The following is a 23,873-nucleotide window of genomic DNA, read 5'->3' on the forward strand; positions in this document are numbered from 1 at the left end:
AATAGAATGAAACAGCACATTAATCATGACATCTAAAGGAAGGTAGCTAACCAATGAAAAATAATCTTTTCATATTAGAAAATGTATATATCATTTCTATTTTACAAAAAATAATCTGATGAGTAGAAGTCACAGAAGTATAGTCCAAAAACAGTCATATTACAACATCACCATATATATATATATATATATATATATATATATATATATATATATATATATATCCCTCAAAATAATACCATTTTTCCTTTTGCATTTTCTCTACAACTGTAAGTGATAAAGACCAAATATATCATATCATTAGATTCTACTCCTTTAAGCCTCGGCCTAGAAGTTTGCCTGACAGCTTAAATTTGATTATTTGTTCCCATCATAACACATTAATTCATGATATTTTCAAGTTAGTTTCAGATTTCCAAGTTGTGGTAATTTTAAGACTTTCCTGTTGCTTGAATAGTAAAACTCATCCATCTTTCTAGGAAACGTAAACTCTTTATAGTTTACGCCAATGAACAAATGCTTCCTATTACTAAATTCAATAATTTTAAACAGAATTATAGGTTTAACATGTAGAATTCTTGAAGCATTTTTGAACAGACGAATTGTTTTAGAGTTATGACTTTCCTTAGGTTCCTACAACAGGACACACGTTTTTTAAATTATAGGACAGGATATGCGGCTTCTGTTCAATTTAGATTTTATTGTTTATAACAATAGTTTGTTTATATTTATCTCCATATAAATACATACACTCCCATAAATGCACAGCCAGTTGTTGAAATTTGGAAGAAGTAAAAAACTTGTTAAATAGCAAGTACTTATCTAATTCAAAAGATTAAATAATAAAGGGCTTGAGTCATAATAGTTCCGCTGACATTCTGATACGTAAGGAATTCAGCTGGGTAAATATGCTAAACCAATCAATAATAATGGTTCAAGTCAACATTTGGTGGATTGCTTAAAGTTCCAGATACCCTAAACATATGAAAATTCCAACAACATATGAATATTCAGAAATTATTCCATGCAAATCTATACAGTACTGTACATAGGAGACTAACAACAAATCTAAATTAATAATTTTTAAGCTGCAATGAACACTCACTATGAACACTATTATTACTGTAAAGTGGTACCTCGGGTTAAACAGTCCTGTTTAAGAACGATTCGGTTTACAAACTCTGGAAATAGTGTCCCGGTTTGAGAACTTTACCTCGGTCCAAGAACGGAATCTGAATGGTGGAAGGGCACTGGCGGCGGGAGGCCTCATTAGGGAAAGCCCACCTCGGTTTAAGAACGGTTTCGGTTTAAGAACGGACTTCCAGAACAGATTGAGTTCGTAAACCGAGGTACCACTGTACTATTATTATTAATAGTTTATCAGAAGAATTTCATTGATAAAAAGATAGTGACAAAAAAGAAAGAAAAACAAGAATGAAAAAGAGAAAAAATGCTCAGTTATGTTTCCATACATAAGTATTTGTTGTTGTTTAGTCATTTAGTTGTGATGTGTATATTTATCCAAAGAAAGTCTGTGTCTATAAGGTGTCCGTTCATATGTTGCCAATATTGTCATGTTGTCAAGCCATTGATTAAGGGGAATTGTATCTCTAGTCTTCCAATTCATGAGTATCAGCCTCTTGGCCACTATAATGAACGAAAGTAAGGGAAAATACCCAAAAACCCAAGGTATACAAATAGTGCTACAGAGCATTGCAGATATACATTTAAAGATGTTGATATTTTAGGAAGCATGCTGGGCATATGAAATATAGAACTGCTTTTTAGTATATAATTTGCTAAACCAATTTCCATGTCTATAAGTATACAGTACAAAGATTCAGGATGGTTGTGTACATTAGCATTCTTACTTCTGCTCAGTTATTCTTCTGTTTGTCCCCATCTAATGGATGGTAGCAGGATTTCATTACAATATGAACCTTGCAACCTTCAAAGAGTGCAACAGAGAGAACAAATTTAAGGACGGGCACAAACTTGAGAGTTTGGAAGGGTTGGTGTGCTTAACCAAGGAAAAATTTCAGTCCAATGAGAAAATTATTGGTTTCTGTAACCTTCAACACACCAAGGTATTCCCCCCATCAGTTTTAGCTAAATTCAAACATAATTCAGGTTGAACAGTAAATCTACAATCAAACTCAAAATCCTTTTCAATTTAAGACCTCTAGTCTCTATCAATAACACCTGAAAGGGGCCCTCTAGTGTTCTGGCATACATCCCAATGCTTTGCTCTTTCCTTTAAAAAAAAAGAGTGGGGGAGACATTTCCATTTCCTCTTAAGTTCCTGCTGAAGTTAAAGAACATGGGTTACCTGAGTGATACTAGTGATTTCTTCTAGCAATTTTTTGCGTAACAAAATTCTATCCCATGGAAATAACGATCATAGTTCTCAACTCTCTGCCTCATTGGTATGATTGTTTTGGTCTTCCAAAACAATCCATATTACTAACTTGTGTTCATTTATCTAAATGCAGTGGCGGACTTGGGGCTTTCAAGTTTCAGCAGTGCCCTGTGCGATGCCAAAATTCAGCATTCTCCGCCTCTCGTCTTCCATTGTTTGTCACTGTTGCAGCACCCTCTGAGCTACCCTCTTGGCGCCGCGCCCAGCGTGGGTGAACTGTTCACAATCCCCTAAATCACAGGATCATAGAATTGTAGGGTTGGAAGGGACCCTAAGCATTATCTGTTAATTATGTTGCTTTGACTGTATACTCTATACAGTATTTGACTTTCTTCAGAAATGTTTGATTCTGGATTGTTTTATTGACGTTCTAAAATGCAGATCCTGAAGCTGAGGCTCCAATACTTTGGCCACCTCATGAGAAGAGAAGACTCCCTGGAAAAGACCCTGATGTTGGGAAAGATTGAGGGCACTAGGAGAAGAAGACGACAGAGGACGAGATGGTTGGACAGTGTTTTCGAAGCTACGAACATGAGTTTGACCAAACTGCGGGAGGCAGTGCAAGACAGGAGTGCCTGGCGTGCTATGGTCCATGGGGTCACGAAGAGTCAGACACGACTAAACGACTAAACAACAACAAACCACTTTGAGATTTTTCTTAAAAATATAAAGCAGTATAGAAATGAAATAAATACTGGTAATAATAATATCTAGTCCAAGCCCTGTAATGCAGGAATAAATTCGCCTCTGCTAAAAGAATCATAGGATAACATGGGTTTTTTGGGGGGTGGCATTCATTGCCCTTCTCCTGCACCCTTCATTTCAGCCCACTCCCACTCACCCCACACATGCCCAGCATCTCTTTGCTAACCTCTGGCCCCGCCTTGCTCCCCATGACAGTTCCTCCACCTTGGCACACACAGGGCAGGAATGAGTCTAGAGATGCATTCTTTGCTCTGCCCACATCAACTGCCTTGATGATAGATGCGAGGTAAGTGAACAATGTAGTAAGAACCAAACTTTTAAAAATGTAAAACCAGAAACATAATGCAGATTTCCAAAAGTACATTTGCGTGGTTCAAAAGCTCAAGTCATTGTTTTGCTGTACTTTATAATGACTGATAACAATGGGACAAGTAAGTGCCTCCTTACTACGTACAAAGGCTCCTCTAGAACCCCAGATCCTGATCAAGCCAACCTATGACTCCCTCTCCTGCCAAAGACAGACTGCACAGAGGATTCCATAAGACTCCACAGCATAGAGGAGTTCTATCAGAACTATCTAGAACTAAATATCATAACTATTTAGAACTATCAGAGTTCTAAAGGCGGCGTGATGCTAGAAAATATCCAATATGACATTCCTCGGGCAAAGCTACATGAAACGTTTGTGTCTAAAAGTATAATCACAACACAGCGGCTAAGTATTGTACCCAAAGAAAAAACTTCCTTAAAGCTTTTTAAAGATTCCACTAAATACAAAAAAGACAGTACTGTACTCCAGAACAAAACTGAGTTTTAAAAGAGTAATTTTCCTCTGAATTTGTTTCTTGGAACAAAATGGTGACCATGCCCTGCTAACAATCACTGAAAGCAATACTCACAAACTGCTGCACTGAAGGGGATGAGACTGGAAGCTTCCATTCGCAGTTTGTAACAACTACATTTTCCGTATATGGACTAAATGAGAAACTGCAGTTTGTTACAAACCAGCAGTGGAAGCTCCTACTCACCTTTGGCAGGGCAGGATGAGATGAAATGGGGGGAATGCACAAACCCAAGACACAATGGGCCGTTGCTATTTCTCAGCAGACAATGTTTAAAAGCTGCTTGCATTAATGGTTAAGTGCCATTCTACAAAGAAGTAGCTGATAAATCATAGTCCAAATTTATATCTCTGTCTAATTTAAATAGAAGTAAAAGATACACTTAAACTTGCAACATAAAGCTTAGATGATAATCTTTTTTTCTGGACTAGCACCTAATAAAAACCACCCTTGCAAAATTGTGGAAAAGTAAACCCCCAGTCTACCACTCTTATAAGTTTCCTGTTACAAAGCTGCATGGTTTTTACATATGTAGTACTTTGTTATTAAGAAGAATTCTTCCTCATAGCACCTTCTTTGTTGTAAGTCTGAAACATGCTTTGCCTCCAGGCTGAACTATAATAAAAGTAAAATGGATTCAGACATTTGGCTGAGAAAAGCTGGCTTTTCTATAGCCTTTCCTCCCCTTGTAACTTTTTTCCTACTGTTTTAAAAATACAATTGTTTTTATTATTTCTCTTTTGTTTTGCTGGATTCATGGATTAACATAAAACAGATGTGTAATTCTGGGAGCGATTATATATATTTTTAATAGTGTAACAGTCCTTGTGATCCTTACAATGCTACTTGTGTTAAGATTTTTCAGAGAAACCATAAAAATGCTACATCCCATTCAATATTCACTTTCTGAAATAACTAAACCCCAGCTTGTCCCCTTGTTACAATGTGCCATGGCAATGGGCAGATTAAGGGGAGAATAGAGCCCCGACGCATCCAGCTGTACCTCGTATGCCATGCTTTGCCTGCTATTTTATATGCATCATCTGATGCGGACCTTTAGCATGGAGGGGGCCAAAGATACTTGATTGATTCTCACAATCAGCTTCTCTACCATAACATTTTACTATTATCTTGCCGTGGATCATAGTTTTTTTTAAAAAAAATATCAACATGTGATAGAGCTACTGCCCAACAGCAATTTAGCAAGTTTCAAGTCCATTCATGATGACAGATCACCACCAGTATAAATCATTCATAAATCTGGGATCACTCAAGATCTCCACTGTGGTGTTGCTTGACAAATTATTTTCATCACATTAAATCCTATAGCTGGTGCAATGAAACCTGTATCGAGTGTAACGTATATTATAAAAGCAAATTAATTATGACTAAAGGAATACCTAGCCATAAGAAATGAAGTCTGCATGGCTAGAGTACAGATCCTGTATGAATATGCTGGCAGAGCACAAGGAATTGGCTTAACTAATCTTTGTATAGTACTTACAACCTAGTTATTTATACCAGATGTTATACTGAGAATATACAACAGCGCAGAGCTGGTTTTTCTATTCTCCAAAATTCTTGATTTTGGCATTAAGCCTCAGTTGCAAGATAAGAAAGCAAATGGTTACAGCAATGTCGTAACAAAAGGAGAGGCGACTTTTATGACATGTTTGGGGGAGGGGTTTTTTGGCTTTCCTTTTGTTTTGTTTTATTGTGTATTATTTATTATACTACCTGAGCTTCCAGTGACAGAGCTGGATCCAGAAGCACCCCCAAATTCTGAAGCTGCTCCTTCAGATGGAGTGCAACCCCATGCAGGTTCGGCAACTGTCCAATTTCTTAGACACGGGAACCACTCCCCCACAATGCCTCTGTCTTGCCAGGATTTAACCTCAGCTTGTTTCTCCTCATCAATTTCACTACTGCGTCCAGGAAATGGTCCAGGGACATGACCTCTTCTGACAGAGTGACCTCTGTGGCTCCGAGTACTCAGTATCAACTTTAGTTTGTGCAACAGCTACAATCATTCCATACATTGCTAACCTCATGATTAGACCACCGTAATGCACTGCATGTGTGGAACCCTTTTACCAGGTATGGAAGCTACAACTAAGGCAAAATTAAGCAGCAGGGCTGCCCGGCATTACGCATGTTGTGTCAAGTGTCGAAAGATCTGCAAGGGGTTCTAACTACCAAGCCAGGTTCACTGTATCGTCGTTGAACTTTATAGCCGTGGACAACCTGAGACCAAGATACCTGCTAGATTGCCTCCCCCAGTACAGACCAAGGCAATGTTTAAGATGTGAGGAGACCCACTGGTTTGCCAACCAGTGGATTGTCACTTAATGAAAACATTCTTGGTTACAGCATCCACACTCTGGAATGCTGTCCCCTTGGGTAATTCATGAGATAGAGGCAGAAATTACCTTTAAACAGTCCTTAAAAAGACATGTTTACTATGATTGTTACTTTATATATGTAATATGCTGCTCAGTTTTGTTTATGATATGAAGTTACGTTTTCTTTTTATCCGGTTAAAGACATTTTATTGAATGCAGCTGTATTTTTATGTAAACTGCTTAGAGATTTTTATTATATTAAGCAGTATAAAAATTGTATAAACCAACACATAAAGTGATCATATTGATAGATTAGGCCATCCCCTCATTCCAGGTGGAGACCAGGACTTCAGCAGGACCTAATGGGGCAGGGAATCATCAAAAGATCTTAGAAAATCATCTTATTAATTGATCTTCCATTCCTGTGCAGCTTATGCACAGCCGTAGAGTCAAACTGATTAAGCCAAATGAGACATTTCTAGCTCACCCATGGATCATCCATTCCCAAACTCTGTACAGAAAACCAGATTCAATGTGCGGCCTGCCACATGTGTTAGTCCTGACACTAATTGAGACAGGCTCATGGTTAACATGCCAACTATGAACTCCTGAACCAGTCCTGATTATTCTGGCACTGTTCACAAGGAGATGTGCACTTTCCTGTACATTCATTGCCTGTGACTGAAATAAGGGGCTATATTTTAAAACATTTTTCCCCCCGTTTCAATTCTGGCTGAAACACATCAGAGACCTCTAGTGGTTAAATTTGTTAATGCACATCAGGAAAAACTAATTCATATTCTACCTTATGTAGTCAGAAGCAGACTTCTTGCTGTACAACTAATATTAACATGGGAGGATCATATTATGGCCAAAAAACAAGTACAGGAGACTCTCCACTTTAGAAGCCCACCTTACAACTTGTGGAGGACAGACAGAATGATGGCAGGGGGGAAGAGCTAGTGCACTCATCCTCACGTGTTAACTATGTATCGGAACAAGTGATTCACTCTCACATATTCTAGCAAATGTGGCTGCTCTTATAGTTTTCAAAAAACATTTTTCTACCTCTAAGGAAATATGACCACAAGTTAGGCAAACAGCATCATCCTTTGTACGTAGTAAGGAGGCACTAGTCTCATAATTTACAGTGCAGATCTAAGCCTATTCAGAAAGATGTTCTGCTGAATTCAGTGGGTCTTACTCCCAGATACATGGGGTTAGGATTGCAGTGTTAATCACTATGTCATAAGATGTCCTTGATTCTGCCTCCTAAAACAGTCAAAATCAGGAAGAATCTGCATTTGTCAAAATTACATATGAGTTGTATAGGTAACATAAAGTAGGCCAATAATAATATAGAATTTACCTTTTATGCCTCCAAATGGCCCGTAAGTCATGTTGCAGGCTGTTCTCTGAAGATTGTGTTCATACATACGCTTTAGCTGATATTGGTTCCCATGGTCAATGTTTCCCAGGCTTCCTATTAAATTTAGAGAAGGTATCATATATGTAGGATTTTCCAATTCCTGTGTTAAGTATGTTGCCCAAGATAGTGTGGTGATTATATTGCAATTGTAGACAAGCAATTGTAGACTATTGTTTTAATAATAATTATGTTAGGATCAAGATTCCATTGAGTTATACCTTACACCGTAAAAAAATAAAAAATGTCATACTTGGAGCATGCCAGAACGCTATACTTATTATTTGATTTATTATCAAATGTATATCCTGCCCTTGCTCCCAAAGGAACCCAGGGTGGCAAACACAAACAATATAACAATTAAAATATATAAAAACAATTTCAATGCAGATGCAGACTGGGAAAGGTATTTACTTAAAAGGCTTCTGGGACAAGGAAGCTCTTCAGGAGATGCCAAAAAGACAGCTAAGACAGCACCTGTCTAATATTTAACAGGGTGGCATTTCAAAGAGTATATACATATCAAATGACCTAAGCAAAGTGAGATACATTTTCCTCACACAATATGTTAATTGCAATGCCAACATTTAAATGTTAAGGAATCTCTTTCTGTTCTTCTATCCTCATCGCCACATGTCCGTTACATTCTGTCAAGACAGGAGAGCACATCTGTTTACCAGCCATTTGGCATACCCATGGTGAAAATATAACCTCAACATATATTATCACTGTACAATATTAATGCCAATTCATACTTAGTACTATATTCATTATTTTGGAACTCATCTTTCTGACGTGAATTTTTATTTTATTATAATTTTTATATATTGCGGCCTTCCACAAGACTAAGCTTTCTTGTTGGTGCTGCTGCTCTCGTGGTTAAGATAAATATTTGCTACTTATAGCAATGGCCTCTGCCAAATAAGGAAAGTAAACCTGGAAGCCTACAGAACTGCTAAAATACTGTCATTTACTAGTGGGTTAGTTGTTCATTTTAAAAGACTTGCATACTATTCATTGCCAAAGCTATTGCTCTGTTAAAAAAACCCAAAACGAACTAAGCGAATACATCCTCAAACTTTATTTCTCATTGCCAGGATTCCCCTATTATGTTCTCCAGTTATATTCTCTTTCAAGCCTTAAACCAAATTCCTTGGTGAGCTTGGTCCATCCTACTTATGGCCCTTTTCTAGGTTTTATACTTTTCATCGCTTCAGACATGCCTCTGGAAAACTATGGTGTATAGGATCACTGGGCTGCTGTCAGAGCAAACTGTATTTGAATTGCTGGTTCTAAATGTGTTTTGATGTATTTTAACTATTGCTTTTAACTAGTTTGTTTTTATTACTTTGTATTTTATGGTGATGTTTTTAAATGTTGGAAGCCGCATTTAATTTAGTTACAGCTTTCTTCCACATTGCAGACAAACTGGTAACTGAACTTTTACAATTCCAGAGTAAAATTTCCAGCAGGCTCTTATACACAAGTGCACTATATTAGTGTGATACACATTCTAAGGTGCCAACAAATGCAACAATGATCTACAGAAAGCTTTCCTTAATTCAGGCACAGACAGGGCCGTCTCAAGCAGGTCAGGCGCCCTGGCGCGGAGATTGCTCCGGCGCCCCCGCCCTAGTGGGCGGGCGCAGAGCGTAGCTCGGCTTCGCCGTGCAGCGCCCGCCTGCCAGCCCGGCGCCCTAACACCCCGCGCCACAGAGACTACCCCTAGAGCCGGGCCTGGGCACAGATAAAGTAAGAGAAATATTTATTTAGAAGTAAGGTAAAGGTAAAGGGATCCCTGACCATTAGGTCCAGTCGTGACCTACTCTGGGGTTGCGGCGCTCATCTTGCGTTATTGGCCGAGGGAGCTAGCGTACAGCTTCCAGGTCATGTGGCCAGCATGACAAAGCCACTTCTGGCGAACCAGAGCAGCATATGGAAATACTGTTTACCTTTCCGCCGGAGCGGTACCTATTTATCTACTTGCACTTTGACGTGCTTTCGAACTGCTAGGTTGGCAGGAGCTGAGACCGAGTAATGGGAGCTCATCCCATCACAGGGATTCGAACTGCCGACCTTCTGATCAGCAAGCCCTAGGCTCTGTGGTTTAACCCACAGCGCCACCTGGAGTATTTAGAAGTAGTAGCATTTATTTGACATAAATTACTTTTCAGTAACACAGAGACAAAGCACAATTCTTAAAGTGGGCAACGACCAATCCCATACTATTCACCTTTTTATAATTTCAAAATTGACTTGGTATTAGCAGATTAGAACACTGTATGCAATTTTTTACTTGTGTGGAGAATAGGGAAAGAGAAAAAGTTGTCACCCTAATCTGAAGAGCCCTTTTTTACCTGAGACAGCATACACACACAATTTTTTAGGATGTAATACAGCCAGATGTAACAGTTCTATACCACTGCAAAGAAGAAAAAGAATAGAAAATATGAGTCAACCGCTAAGAAACGTACATTACTCTGAGGCTAATAAATTAGCAACAATTCTAGTAAAATTTGGTTAAGAACCTGTGCTATATAGCAGACATGAAAGAGTTTTCACACTCAATATTTTTGACATGTTTGTATTTGTATGTTTATGCCTGTCAAATTAGCAACTTTTAAAATATATATTGTCTTCACAAGTATTAGAAGTAAAATACTCACTTATCCTTTTATGATATGCATGCAAGACAGTGGCCTTTCTACAAGACGACAGAGGACACAAAGGACAGCTCTACAGTACAACAAGTACCCAGTTGTAGACAGCAATGGCAAACATGCAATATTCTTTGAAAAGATTGAAAAAAGAGAAAGCTTGATGGAAACTGGTCTATATTAATTACATTATGTTTCCTTGGGCACTTATTTATTATTGTCATCAATTATTTTAATATTTAAACTGCCCTCCAAATGAGGGCATCTGGATATTTTAAGTGTCATGGTTTTTCAGACAGCTGCCCTTCATCTAGATCCTGGTGTTCCAGTTGAAGTAGCTTCTGTATATTTGAACTACCACCACTGGGTTATCTGAGAACCATCTTGCGCCATAGAGGAGGATCTAGTTCTTTTTATAAAAAAAAGTTTTGTTTTTTGGTAGCCTGTCTTTGGTAGCCTTTTTGTAACAAAGCTATTTAAACTGCTTTATGAAGTTTGCCTCAAAAGTTGCATATACATACCATAATTAATTTAAAAAGTAACTATTACACATGATTCAGGTATAATGACCTTGAGGATCAAGAAAATGCCACAGGACAACTCCAAAAAACAAATGTGCCAGAATCCATATTTTGATTCTAGTATAATTGTTCCAATATAACCCCAAGGTACTTCATAAAATAAACCAGGTCAATCTTTAGAGAGTTAATTGACTCCAATGATAAACTCACTCAAAGTTTCCCAATTAATAAGATCATTAGCGGCAGCACTGACTGTTTACTTACGAAACAAATTTTCCTACTTCCACTTGAAGTATTGGCTCAGGTAACTGCACTTCCAAGAGCAAATCTTCAGCTTGCACAGCATCTCCAGGTTTTATAGGATGGGGGTTGTAGATTCTAAGGAACCCTGTATAACTTCCCACAATTATTTTATCTGTAAAACAAACATATCCAAATACTAAGTGAAGCTTACACAGCTGAAAATGTGGTGACACATTATTTCTACACAGGGTGGAGCTTTAACGTTGCAATGCAAAGTATGCTTCCTTGGGAATAAGCTCTACTGAAGTCTGTGGAACTTATTTCCATGTAAACACGACCAGCATCAAGTTGCATTTAGAGTTCCAGAATTAAATCTCAATTCTAACCACTTCTCCTCAAAATTAAACCTTTTTAAACTTAGCAGAAAGTGTTTCCCACTAATATGCTTGGGATTGCAACCTCTGTGTTTCACAAAATTTTTAGTCCACTTACCTTGTCCACTGCTGCTATTGTCAACATTTGCAACACATAAGCATCCTTGATCAAATTCTTCTTTGTTGCCCACCACTGTAGACCACCAGTCACGGGCTTTAAATAAAGACATTCTCCTTCAGCCCTAGTGAGAGGGGGGGGAAACAAGGGGATGTAAAATACACCTTATTTCACATTCCAGAGGGGCTTCAAAACCAATTTGAGTTACACTATGGATGAACTACTTAAAATTTTAAAAGATGATGCTGTTAAGGTGTTACACTCAACATGCCAGCAAGTTTGGAAAACTCAGCAGTGGCCAGAGGATAGGAGAAGATGCCAATCCCAAAGAAGGGCAGTGCCAAAGAATACTCCAACTACCACACAACTGCACTCATTTCACACGCTAGCAAGGTTATGCTTAAAATTCTACAAGGCAGGCTTAAGCAGTATGTGGACCAAGAACTCCCAGAAGTGCAAGCTAGATTATGGAGAAAGCTAGACAGTTCCAGAAAAACATCTACTTCTGCTTCATTGACTACACAAAAGCATTTGACTGTGTCGACCACAGGAAACTATGGCAAGTTTAATGTTTTTAATGTTTAAGAAATTAGTGTATTTTAATGTTTCTGTTGGAAGCCGCCCAGAGTGGCTGGGGAAACCCAGCCAGATGGGCGGGGTATAAATAATAAATTTATTATTATTATTATTATTATTATTATTATTATTATTATTATTATTTCGTTCTTAAAGAAATGGGAGTGCCTGATCATCTCATCTGTCTCCTGAGAAATCTCTATGTGGGACAAGAAGCTACAGTTAGAACTGGACATGGAATAACTGACTGGTTCAAAATTGGGAAAGGAGTACGACAAGGCTGTATATTGTCTTCCTGCTTATTTAACTTATATCCAGAATTCATCATGCGAAAGCCTGGACTGGATGAATCCCAAACCGGAATTAAGATTGCCGGAAGAAATATCAACAACCTCAGATATGCTGATGACACAACCTTGATGGCAGAAAGTGAGGAGGAATTAAAGAACCTTTTAATGAGGGTGAAAGAGGAGAGCGCAAAATATGGTCTGAAGCTCAACATCAAAAAAACCAAGATCATGGCCACTGGTCCCATCACCTCCTGGCAAATAGAATGGGAAGAAATGGAGGCAGTCAGAGATTTTACCTTCTTGGGTTCCATGATCACTGCAGATGGTGACAGCAATCACAAAATTAAAAGACGCCAGCTTATTGGGAGAAAAGCAATGACAAACCTAGACAGCATCTTAAAAAGCAGAGACATCACCTTGCCGACAAAGGTCCATATAGTTAAAGCTATGGTCTCCCCAGTAGTGATGTATGGAAATGAGAGCTGGACCATAAAGAAGGCTGATAGCTGAAGAATTGATGCTTTTGAACTATGGTGCTGGAGGAGACTCTTGAGAGTCCCATGGACTGCAAGAAGATCAAACCTTTCCATTCTGAAGGAAATCAGCCCTGAGTGCTCACTGAAAGGACAGATCCTGAAGCTGAGGCTCCAATACTTTGGCCACCTCATGAGAAGAGAAGACTCCCTGGAAAAGATCCTGATGTTGGGAAAGTTGGAGGGCACAAGGAGAAGGGGACAACAGAGGAGGAGACGGTTGGACAGTGTTCTTGAAGCTACAAACATGAGTCTGACCAAACTGCAGGAGGCAGTGGAAGACAGGAGTGCCTGGCGTGCTCTGGTCCATGGGGTCACGAAGAGTCGGACACAACTAAACGACTAAACAACAACAACATGAATGCAGGCAGGTGGGTGGGAATTAGAAGCCTATGCGCATACATGGGGTGAAGGAATTATAAATTATGGCCACATACAGCAAATATACACACCACAATCTAACAACATACGCCCCTAAATGTTAACAACTAGTTGCTTTATTCTTAATTATTAAATGAGAAGCTTAATGACAGTATGATCAAAGCCAAAAATGGGCACTGTGCTGCCCATGAAACAGTGACCACTGCAGTATACTGTATTTATCTCTCAAACAGACTAGTAAAACAATCTATCTTGTACAATTGAAATTTCCTTCAAAGTCACCTGGAACAAACAAACAGAAAAAAGCCCAGCAGGAGCTGATAATATTTCTATGTCATTCTTTAATCACAGTATCCATAGAGCAATGTGTGAAGCTCTATTTATGCAATAGAACTTTCCTGCCCCTCTTTCCCACTGTAGCCTTGCAAGGCTTTTCCTGAAGGTTGATGGCCGCTCTGGAACAGGACTCAACATGGTATGAAGGGCTGCATTTGGAAAGGCAAATCAGCAACCTATTATCCAAAGGTGTGTGTTCTTCTCAAGCACAGAGCTATTTGGAGCTTAGCATATGTACACCGATGGTGCTATATAATAAATGGTGCTATATAATAAATAATCGCCATTCACTCTATTTCCAGTGTTCAGGCTGTGAGTGCCATTGCATATGTAGCCAAAATAGTACATAAATGAAGTCACACAACCATGAGAGGGAGGAATCTGTAAGACTGGGAGAACCCCAATGTTTGCAGAAATACAAAAGATCTTTACGAGAAAAGATGGGGTGGGGACAAACCCACAGACAATCCAATGAGGACGGAGTGGGCTCAGTAGCCATGGAATGCTGACTGACTGTGAGTAGGAGTGGAGAGGAGCATCATGGAGAAGGGCATGGCTGATGGAATGGACCAGTGAACTGTAACACGCCACAGTGCAACATTTGTTACAGGTATCACTTGTAATACAGAAACAAATGGCAAAGCAAGATTATAAGGCACAATTTTATCAATGGCACAATGGCAATGATGAAATAGGAATGAAGAGATAAACAGGCAGGCGTTTAATCGCCTTGAATTGCCCTTATGACACAAGCTAAGGAACTGAATCCAGTCAGACACAAATAGGTTGCACTAATACCTGCCTGCAGTTAACTGGAACACAGTAAAGGAAAAGAGGCTAGAGATTCAGTAATCCTTGCCTTAGCTTAGCAACACTAGGTTACACACATTAATGCAAGTATTTACAGCAATGCATGCTAAAAACACAATTTGCCAGCTTCTTCAATACTCTTATTGTGCATTGGAAAGACCTAAGGAGAGAAAAAATGTTGCATAAACATCTAAAGCACAATATACGTCCCTAGGCAAATACTAACATATCACTTGTCTCAAAAGAATGCAAAAACCTTTTAGGAAATTGCTCAGTTTGCAGTTAATGTCCTGAACATTCTGAGTGAAACAGCAATGTCCACCATATACAGGTATTCCCTAGACCCTGGTGTTGTAGAAACAGTACACACAGGTATATCTTCTTTCCCATGCATAAGTTTTGTTGCTAATACACTTATTTATCACTGCAGCCCAGGCATTTTTACTGAGAATTCGCACCGAGTTCCATGGGACAGATCCGCAAGAAAGTGTACAAAGAACCACAACCTTTAAGTGGCAGCCCTATGCACTGTTACCGTACTTGTGAGCTCACCTGGGCACACTGAACGGGTTGCAAGGCTGCAGCCTTTATGCACACTTCCACCTTGGGAAGTGAGATTGGCGGCATCTCTGGAAAAAAAGTGCACAGGGCAAGGCTGTGCAATGTCTCCAACAGCAGATCTTCTACTTTGCCCAGTACAAGACACGAGATCGTGCTCATTTTATTTACTGATTATTACTATTATTATTATTCATTGAATTTGTATACTGCCCTTCGTCTGAAGATCTCAGGGCTGGTTCACGGCATAAACATACAAGATAAAAACACAAAATACATAACAGTAACGAAAACACAACGCTCCTCCAAACACATTTGAAAGGATGTAGGGCGTTAACTTACCTGACGTTTCCCAGCATTTGGAAACCCTTTTCTTCTCCTCGCCTGTCAGGGGGACCGAGACAGGGCGCCGGCGTCCTTGTCACAAGCAACCTATCGCGGCGCTACCTTTGGGGCATGAGGATGCTAACGGGACCCATGAGGGAGATAAGCAAATAGAGAGAGAGAGAGATGGATAGGGGAGCGGGAGGGGGTATACACCAAGCAGAAGCTGTTATTACAAGGAAGGAATGGGGGGCGGGGTTCTGTTGGTATATGGGGCGCGCGGGGAAAGAACGCCTCAGGTACTCTCTAGCCAGCTCTGCCCGCCGCCATTTTTGCTCCCGTTGTCATAGCGCCTCAGCAACCAACGCCGGCCCCGCCCCCTCCTGCCGTCCGAGAAAGGCGCTGAGAGGAGAGAGCATAAACTGCACGGCGGCTGCGTAAAGCATGCTGGGGGATGTAGTCTCTGCGAGCCTTCGGCCGCCGGTTGGACTGTACTACCGGTATTAGGAGGAGAGGAAGCGCCCAGCGCCTGTCCCCCGTCCCGCTAGCGGCTTAAAAGGACCAACCTCCCTCCTCAAACTCCTCTCCTAATTGCCGGCGTTTTGTCTAGCGGAGGAGAGAGAAAAGAGGGCCACCACCCCCGTCCCGTAAGACGGAATGGTTTCTCCCTGATAGGGCCTCGTCGTCGCCCGCCTCAACTGTCAAGAGAGAGCTCGTGGGGCCAACGGCCGCTCATCTCGGCGGTTGGCGGTAGCGCACGCGCGCCCTCGCAGCCGACGGAGAGGGAGAGAGAGGAAGGCGACCGGCTGAGAGGAAGACCGGCGTGAGGCTGTGCGGGGCTCTTGCCCGCCTCCGGGACCTGAACGTAAGGCTTCTCCCTCGGTTTTCCCCTCACCCCGCGAGGCCGGAGCGTGGCGAGAGATTTCTGCCGCCATGGACAAGAGCGCCGTGGCCAGGATGGGAGCGGTGGCCAGCGCCAGCGTGTGCGCCCTAGTCGGCGGGGTGGTCCTGGCCCAGTACATCTTCACCATAAAGAAGAAGACGGGCAGGAAGACCAAGATTATAGAGATGGTAGGAGCGCGCTGCGGAGGCGCTGTTTACTCGGGGGTTAAGCCCCGCTGCGGCCGCAGCGCTTCGAGCGGTTGCTTTTCGTTTTTCGTTTTTTTGTTTTTTCCTTCTCGCAGTCAAGCGGTTTATAAGTTTTCTGAAATAAACATACAAATAAGTGGTATCTTGTCCCACTCAATTCGGGGACACTTGCTTCTGGACTGACCATGCTTAGGCGTCAGTGCTGGCCACATGGAAATTAGTAGACCTTTCTGGGCCTGTTGGAGGTTATTATTATTATTATCCTTAACATTATTTATTAAATGTGCGTACCGCCCTTCACCCGAAGATTTCAGGGTGGTTCACAACAGAGAAATACAAAATGGGAATTCAAAATACATAGTAAAACAAAAACAAACCAATAACCCCCCCCCTTTTAAAAGCCACTGAATGATAGTGGTTCAAAAGTACCAGTATCTGTATATAACCTTTACAAGCGTTTATTTGGATATAAGTTCCATGATCAGAGTTGGAGTTGCTTGTGAGCAAGTGTGCATAGGATCTGGCCGTAATCTTGTGCTCACTTTGTTAGGGAATGAGGTTTATTGAAGCTGGCAAGGCTTGCTTCTGAGCAAAGTTGGTGCGGCCCAGCGCTGTGCTGAATACAGTACTTCAAATGTACACCTTAATTGAAGGTTCATGGATTGCGCCTAATGTGGATTGCCTTGGGAGTCTGCACATAAGACTTTCTAAGTATCCCATACTGAATTCGAGGGCAAAACGTGCTTCCTTCACCCTGGTTTAATTCATCCACAGTTACGGTAATTCTGTCTTTGGGTTCATGACTGTGGAAAGCTCCACCTGTAAATTGGTATTGAAAGGACTGGCTGGTGGGGGACCCATGATTTTTTTAATACTCTGAAATCAGAAAGACATACATTTGCAGACTTGATGGGTGCTGGTATTTCTTTGAAGATTTGTGATGAGGAAGGAAGGAAAGACAGTTGTTGCAACCAAACTGCTGCTTAAAACCTACACTGGTTAGTACATCTTAATACAGTGGTACCTCGGGTTACAAATACCTCAGGTTACAAACACTTCGGGTTACAGACTCCGCTAACCTGGAAGTAGCACCTCGGGTTAGGAACTTTGCCCCAGGGTGAGATCAGAGAATGTGCAGCGGGAGGCCCCATTAGCTAAAGTGGTACCTCAAGTTAAGAACGGTTTCAGGTTAAGAACAGACCTCCGGAATGAATTACTTTCGTAACCAGAGGTACAACTGTATATCATTTAATCACAGTGCATGTTGAAGGAGGACAGAAGGGAGAAGTAAATTGGCCCAGTAACCCCAGGGAGAGCTCAGTGATGAGAAGTAACTGCGTGTCAAACCTTTGTAGCCAAAATGGCACCATCCTTGCAGGGGGAGGTATCAGCAGGCTCAGGGCAACCTGAGAGAGAAAAATAGGGGGGGGGAGCCGTATGAGAGCAGCAGAGCCTGCATGTAGGTGTAAACCACTAGTCAACTGTGGGGGTCAGAAAACCAGGGGGCATGAGGAATAGAGTAGGTTTTCCTGGAAGAAAGCAGTAGGTTTGCCTAGAGTAGGTTTGCCTGGAACCCTGAACAGCAACAGCACTCCACACTGCCAAATTTTACTGCATGTCCTTTTTGTATTCTCCAAATTCTATATTTGTAGGCTCCTCCTTGTTCTGTAATCTCTCCCCCAGACGTGAGCAGCCAATTTATGAGTGCCATCAAAGCTCTCAAACCTTCAGAGGGGTCTTGGGTGAGTCCATGACTCCGCTGCATTGCAGCCCAGAAAGTGTTCCCTGTCAGTTGCTGCTGTATGTCCTACACTGAGGCAATGCTTCATTTTCTAAATAGCTTTTCTTTCCAAATCTATGCTATTCCTTTTGCTTCTCTCCCCTCCCTTACTGCTCTCCGGCAAAAAGGAAAAGAAGCACCCACTCACCACTGAGATACTCCAAGGAGACGAGGTTTAAGCTGTATCAAGCCTCTAACAAGACCTAACGCAGCCCGTCTCTGACAATATCACAAAATCCACAATTGTAGCCAAAATACAATTTGTGCATTCTATTCCATGATGTTGTTAGATAAATATGCTGTTATCAGTTTGATTCTACAGAAGAAAATATAATTGCAGAAGTTGAAGCATCCACAGCATAGATTATAGCTTTTATTGGGTCTCCCTATTTAATTGTTCTACTTGCTCTGTGCCTCCTTGCTTTCATTATTATGCAAGCATCAGGTTACAAACGCTTCAGGTTACAAACTCCACTAACCCAGAAGTAGTTGCTCTGGGTTGCAAACTTTGCCCCAGAGTGAAAATGGAAATCGCACGCATGGTGGCAGCAGGAGGCCCCATTAGCGAAAGCGCACCTCAGGTTGAGATCGGTTTCGGGTTAAGAACAGACCTCCAGAACAAATTAAGTTACTAACCCATGGTACCACTGTACTCTCTTTGGTACTGTTAATTTAGGAACACCCACAGCCTTTTTCTGTGCTTGAATTGTGTATGTACTACTTAGTTTCTGAAGAGGCAAATTTCTACAGTGGTCAGAAATTGAATGATCAATAATGTATATATTACATTAGCTTATCTGTGTGTGCTTCTGAAGCTTGTTTGTTTTCCCATATTAGTAGACTAGTTCCTATAGTAACAGTGATGTTGTGATGGAACACAAAGAATACCATGCTGGCATAGGCATGGAACAAAGTCATAATGTTAGAAAAAGAACATAGACTTTCCTTAAAGGAATCACAATTGTGCACTGTTTCCTTAAACTTCACAATTCTTTGGGAAGTCAGTAAGTAGTAACACCACTATTTTCAGATTGATGAAATGAGGAATAACAGTAGGGTGACTTACAACTTAGTAATATTCATGATTATTTTAGTGGGCCTTACTTCTAACTGTGACTCAGTTCAGACACCATGCCAAAGATTAGCTTGTGTTAACCATGATTTTGAACCCACACTATAGTTTAAGATTTTAGTAAAGGTAATGGACCCTACAGTTAAGTCCAGTCAAAGGCAACTATGGGGTTGCAGTGCTCATCTTGCTTTCAGGCCAAGGGAGCCGATGTTTGTCCACAGACAGCTTTCTGGGTCATGTGGCCAGCATGTCAAACCGCTTCTGGTGCAACGGAACACCATGACTGTTTCAGACATACGTACATTCAGATTGTGATTTGGAGCTGTTTTCATGTTCTGTCTGTTGGCACACCAAGTCTGGGTGCTCTGACCTCTGATGGTGTAGCAATGTCTGTAACTTTGTTTTGTCAATTCTGATGCCTCACTAGGCCATATATGTTTCTTAACCTTTCTCCATGTTTGGACAGCACGCTAAAACATAGTTTAGTGTAATGTGAATGATCTAGGGTGAGTCTTGGTTCATGTGTCCCTCTCAGAAGGGAGAACTTCAGAAGTTTTTAGTTAACCACAATTTGTCATATAATCTGGACCAACAAACCTTCAGTTATGTAAACTTTTGTTTGTGTGAAACAAGCCAACTTTAACCATAGTTCAACATAATCCACGGTTTACAGTTACCTGAAACTCTAAATTCTGACTAATGAGAAAGAGAAGTAAAGTTTTTGAATTCCTCATGGCAGCCCTGAAACGAGAAGGGGAAGCATATGAGCCCACACCTCAACTAGGTTCATTGGCAACATGCTTAAACCAGGGGTAGGAGACATTTTTCAGCCTGAGAACCACATTTTGTCATGGACAACCTTCCAGGGTAGTGTGTCAGTGTGGGTGGAGGCCATAGGCAAAACGTGGGTAAGACAATGATGTGACTCTTTGTATGGTAAGCTGCATTCATGCACACCTGCATCCTGGCAAGCAAGAGGAATTATTGCAGGTCAAGGACACATTCCAGCTATGCAAGGGTGTGAAGTGGGGTCAGGGAGGGGTATGGGGTGAGTCCTCAGGTCATTTGGCCCCCAATTCCAAAGGTTTCCTACTCCTGCAGTAAACCTTTGTTTAGCATAACATCCAGACATAACCATTGTTTGGTGTGATTAGGATTACATATAACAGCTGAACAAGGGTTTGGAAGAAGTAAATGCTGCCATATAATGAAGCCAGAATAGGATAATTTTTATTAGTGCTGAAGGACTTCCATGCCTAGAGATTGTGACTGCAGACTGTTTTGATAAACAAGCACAACTCTTACTCTGTGGACTGAACACCATTGCCTCAAATTATGTTTATTTTAAATGGAGAAAAAGCAAGACTCAAATCAGGCCAATAGCTTTGGTTTCAAACTACAGTATATATACTTATGCAAGTTCCTATGGGCAGTGCATACATTAATATTTATAAAGGGCCTATATCTATTATACTTATGGCAAGTTATGAAGCAAATAAAGCTATAAAACAACAACAAACAGTAGCATTAATATACCGGTAGTATTTAAACTCGGCCCTTGTGCAGCGGAGGTGGAGGGCGCAGATGAGGTCACAAAGGCAGGCTACAGTCAGTAAAACCATTTCATTCAGTTTCAGTTGAACATTAATATTTGTTCCTTTCTGTGGAAAACTCTATGGCTAAAAGTGACCAAACAGAGAATAATATCAAAATGTATAAACCCACTGAAATCCATACTAACTTATGAAAACAGTTAATAGAATTACAGCATTTCAACAATTTAGCAAAATATCAGCATAACATTGTTGAAAAGAATATTTTTGGATTTGTTAAACATAAAGCCAGATAAGTTAACAAACTGCAGATAAATGAGGAGGGTTGGTCTGTTTGCTTTTTTGAGGTTTGGGGAGTGTTTTCTGACCTGTTTTGGCCTATTGGTGCAAGGAGGCTTCTGTGGCTGGTCTCTCTGCAGTTTCCTCCCTTGTCCAGAGTTAAGTGATAATGCACATGCTAAATTCCTTAAGTTTCTAATCCCAGGCTCACTGCATGTTTAAATGCAGAAATATATTTCCTAAAGAATACTGCATCTAGTTTTATAGATCAGTACTTGGAGTCTACCTGTAAACAAATGAGCAACCAGTGCAGTTGAGTGAGCACATGCACTCCCTAGATTTGTTCCTTGCCAAAAATGAGCAGCAGAATTCTGAGTTGGCAGAATTTGCAAGGAAGGAAGTCTTTATAATAGCCCATGTTCACAATATTGTATGCCAGTGACAGGGAGCCTTCATAGAATCATAGAATGGTAGTTGGAAGGGACCCCAAGGGCCGTCTAGTCCAACTCCCTGCAATGCAGGAATCTCAACAAAAGCATCTATGACAGATGGCCATTCAACCTCTGCTTAAAAACTGCTCTTACTGTCAGAAAGTTCTTCCTGCTGGAGGCAGCAGCGCCGCCGCTGCCAGGCCCACGCGCCTCTTTTCCCCAGCTTGGGCTGGCAGCGGCTTTGCCGTGCAGAACTGCTCTTCATGCCATGGCCAGCCCAAGCTGGGGGGAAAGGCATGCAGGCCTGGCAGCGATGCTGGTGGCGGGCTGGCAGCGGAGGCAGGACCACAGCTCCTACCTGATCTTCGCTCCAGACCTCGCAGTCGCTGCAGCACTTCTGCTTCTGGGGCACAACACCCGCCCAATAATGCACGTGCCCCTCAATCAATCAAACCAATAAAAAATAACACACACACCCAACCCAGACATTTCATATGAAATGTAAAAATCCGCCCAAATGGGCATGTTGCCCCCCCCCCAAAAAGAGGACAAGTCCGGGAACACCTGGGCATATGGCAACCCCACTATAGCTGGCTATTCATTATTTCTTTGCTTAAACTTTCTGCTCTTTGGAGTTTTAACCCAAATAATGTTCTGTTGGATGTTTTTCCGATTAGCATAGGAAAAGGAAAGCCTGGACATAACAGATTTGTTTGTTCTTTTCTTAAATAAGTACAAGGTCCAATTATGGTTCTTTGTGCAGGATTTAACTTACCACCATTAAAGGAAGAATTGGACCTATTTTTGTTTTATTTTTAGAAATAGAATTTAACCCAGTAAATTTTTAACTTCCTGTTCGTTTTGAAATAATACAGGTTCTGGAAACTCCGCCCTTAAATTCATTCCTGGTAAGAAATGTAGGAGTGCAGCTTTAGAAAGCCTTGGAATAAAATTGCTGTAGGAGGCCTAATGACACCCTTTGCCCTGTCCTAGTTTCTCTGTAAACTGATTCTTCCTAGCGTCTTGATAGTTATCACAAATGTGCTGACTGATAGCTGACTGATAGTTGCAATTTGAGTCACAAGTGAGAAAGGTCATTTTGTTGGATGAATGTAGATCCTAGTATCCCAGCACTTATTCCCATGCTTGCTGACTTTTGCAGCTGTAGTCATTTGCAGTGTTACTGGAGCTATGGGCATGAAAAATTCATTAGTTGTGTTTAACTTGCATTTTGAAATGATTTTGTGTTTAATTGGCTCTGAAGCTTTTACACAGAACTGATTTCTTTTTAGGAAATATAACTTTCATGTTCATTTTTCTTGTTTCATAACAGTTCAGTGTTATCCCAAAGATAATATGCATTTTTTTTTATAATATGAAAACTAAATGGGATAAGCAAATTGTGTATGTGTGCGTTTACTTACACACGCACACACAAACACACACACAAACACACACACAATAATTCCGTCCAAACATTTCACTTCAGTTATTCTTGGAATAATATATTCTAGGCAAAATTTTGTTTGTTTTGATCTAGGGTTGTTTTGGGTTGATATCAAGCGGTAGTCTTCAATGTACACATATTGAAATAATGAGCAATTAAGCAGAGAGTTAACAAAATTTGTATTCCACTCAATTGTAAGAAAATCTCTAAGCTTTTTGCAAAAATAATACATGAATTTGAATATAAATTGCTATTTTGTTTGATACTGAACATATTTTATAAGTTTTGAGATTTAGATTTTTGCTGAAGCACTTTGGCCTTGATCTTGCCAGTTCCTTTTACAAAGTCCATTGAGTTCAATGTTTACTTTGAGTATAACATAGTTTTATATCACCCTTCGAGTTTTGTTTATGGTCCTTACAAAGTATCCTTACTCCTGTAATATTTTTTTTTCATGATCTTGTGGTTGCTGTCCAAGGTAGAGCATGTGTTTAGAGTGTCTTCATATTTTCTTCGCCAAATAAAATAACTAGGATAAATTGAAAAGTGCCATCAAAACTGTGATGGAGTCAATTTCCAGTCTAGTTTTGCAGATTTTAAAACGTGTGTGTGCATGCTTGTGCATATACATCCTTGATCTTGTTGTTGCAGGCATTGTATAAGAGCAGGTAAAGGACCCCTGGATGGTTAAGTCCAGTCAAAGGTGACTGGGGTTGCGGCGCTCATCTCGCTTACAGCCCGAGAGAGCCGGCTTTTGAATACAGACA

General features: G+C 40.7%; 2 protein-coding genes across 10 annotated transcripts in view; one reads left to right on the forward strand and one right to left on the reverse strand.

Annotated features, from left to right (window-relative positions):
• The window catches only part of BBS9 (Bardet-Biedl syndrome 9), a 223,776-nt gene extending 207,882 nt beyond the window's left edge, over window positions 1-15,894 (reverse strand). For all 4 annotated transcript variants that reach the window (XM_035130062.3, XM_088653431.1, XM_088653433.1 and 1 more), the window contains exons 1-5: window positions 15,474-15,894; window positions 11,648-11,771; window positions 11,177-11,327; window positions 10,092-10,156; window positions 7,678-7,791 (exon numbers count right to left, since the gene is read on the reverse strand). In XM_035130062.3, the coding sequence (XP_034985953.1) occupies window positions 7,678-7,791; window positions 10,092-10,156; window positions 11,177-11,327; window positions 11,648-11,759 (442 nt within the window). In that variant the 5' untranslated portion in view covers window positions 11,760-11,771; window positions 15,474-15,894. The remainder of the gene's footprint in view (window positions 1-7,677; window positions 7,792-10,091; window positions 10,157-11,176; window positions 11,328-11,647; window positions 11,772-15,473) is intronic.
• Window positions 15,895-16,162: 268 nt separating this feature from the next.
• NT5C3A (5'-nucleotidase, cytosolic IIIA) overlaps window positions 16,163-23,873 on the forward strand; it is a 28,162-nt gene continuing 20,451 nt past the window's right edge. For 3 of the 6 annotated variants that reach the window (XM_088653435.1, XM_060280583.2, XM_060280581.2), the window contains exon 1: window positions 16,163-16,526. Coding sequence is in view for 1 of the 6 variants with exons in the window: in XM_060280581.2 (XP_060136564.1) it covers window positions 16,389-16,526 (138 nt within the window). In the remaining 5 variants the exon portion in view is untranslated. The remainder of the gene's footprint in view (window positions 16,527-23,873) is intronic. The other 3 variants (XM_088653436.1, XM_088653438.1, XM_060280584.2) reach the window with 1 other exon arrangement.

The sequence above is a fragment of the Zootoca vivipara genome, chromosome 11, assembly GCF_965207765.1.
Source record: "Zootoca vivipara chromosome 11, rZooViv2.hap1.1, whole genome shotgun sequence".
Classification (NCBI taxonomy): Eukaryota; Metazoa; Chordata; class Lepidosauria; order Squamata; family Lacertidae; genus Zootoca; species Zootoca vivipara.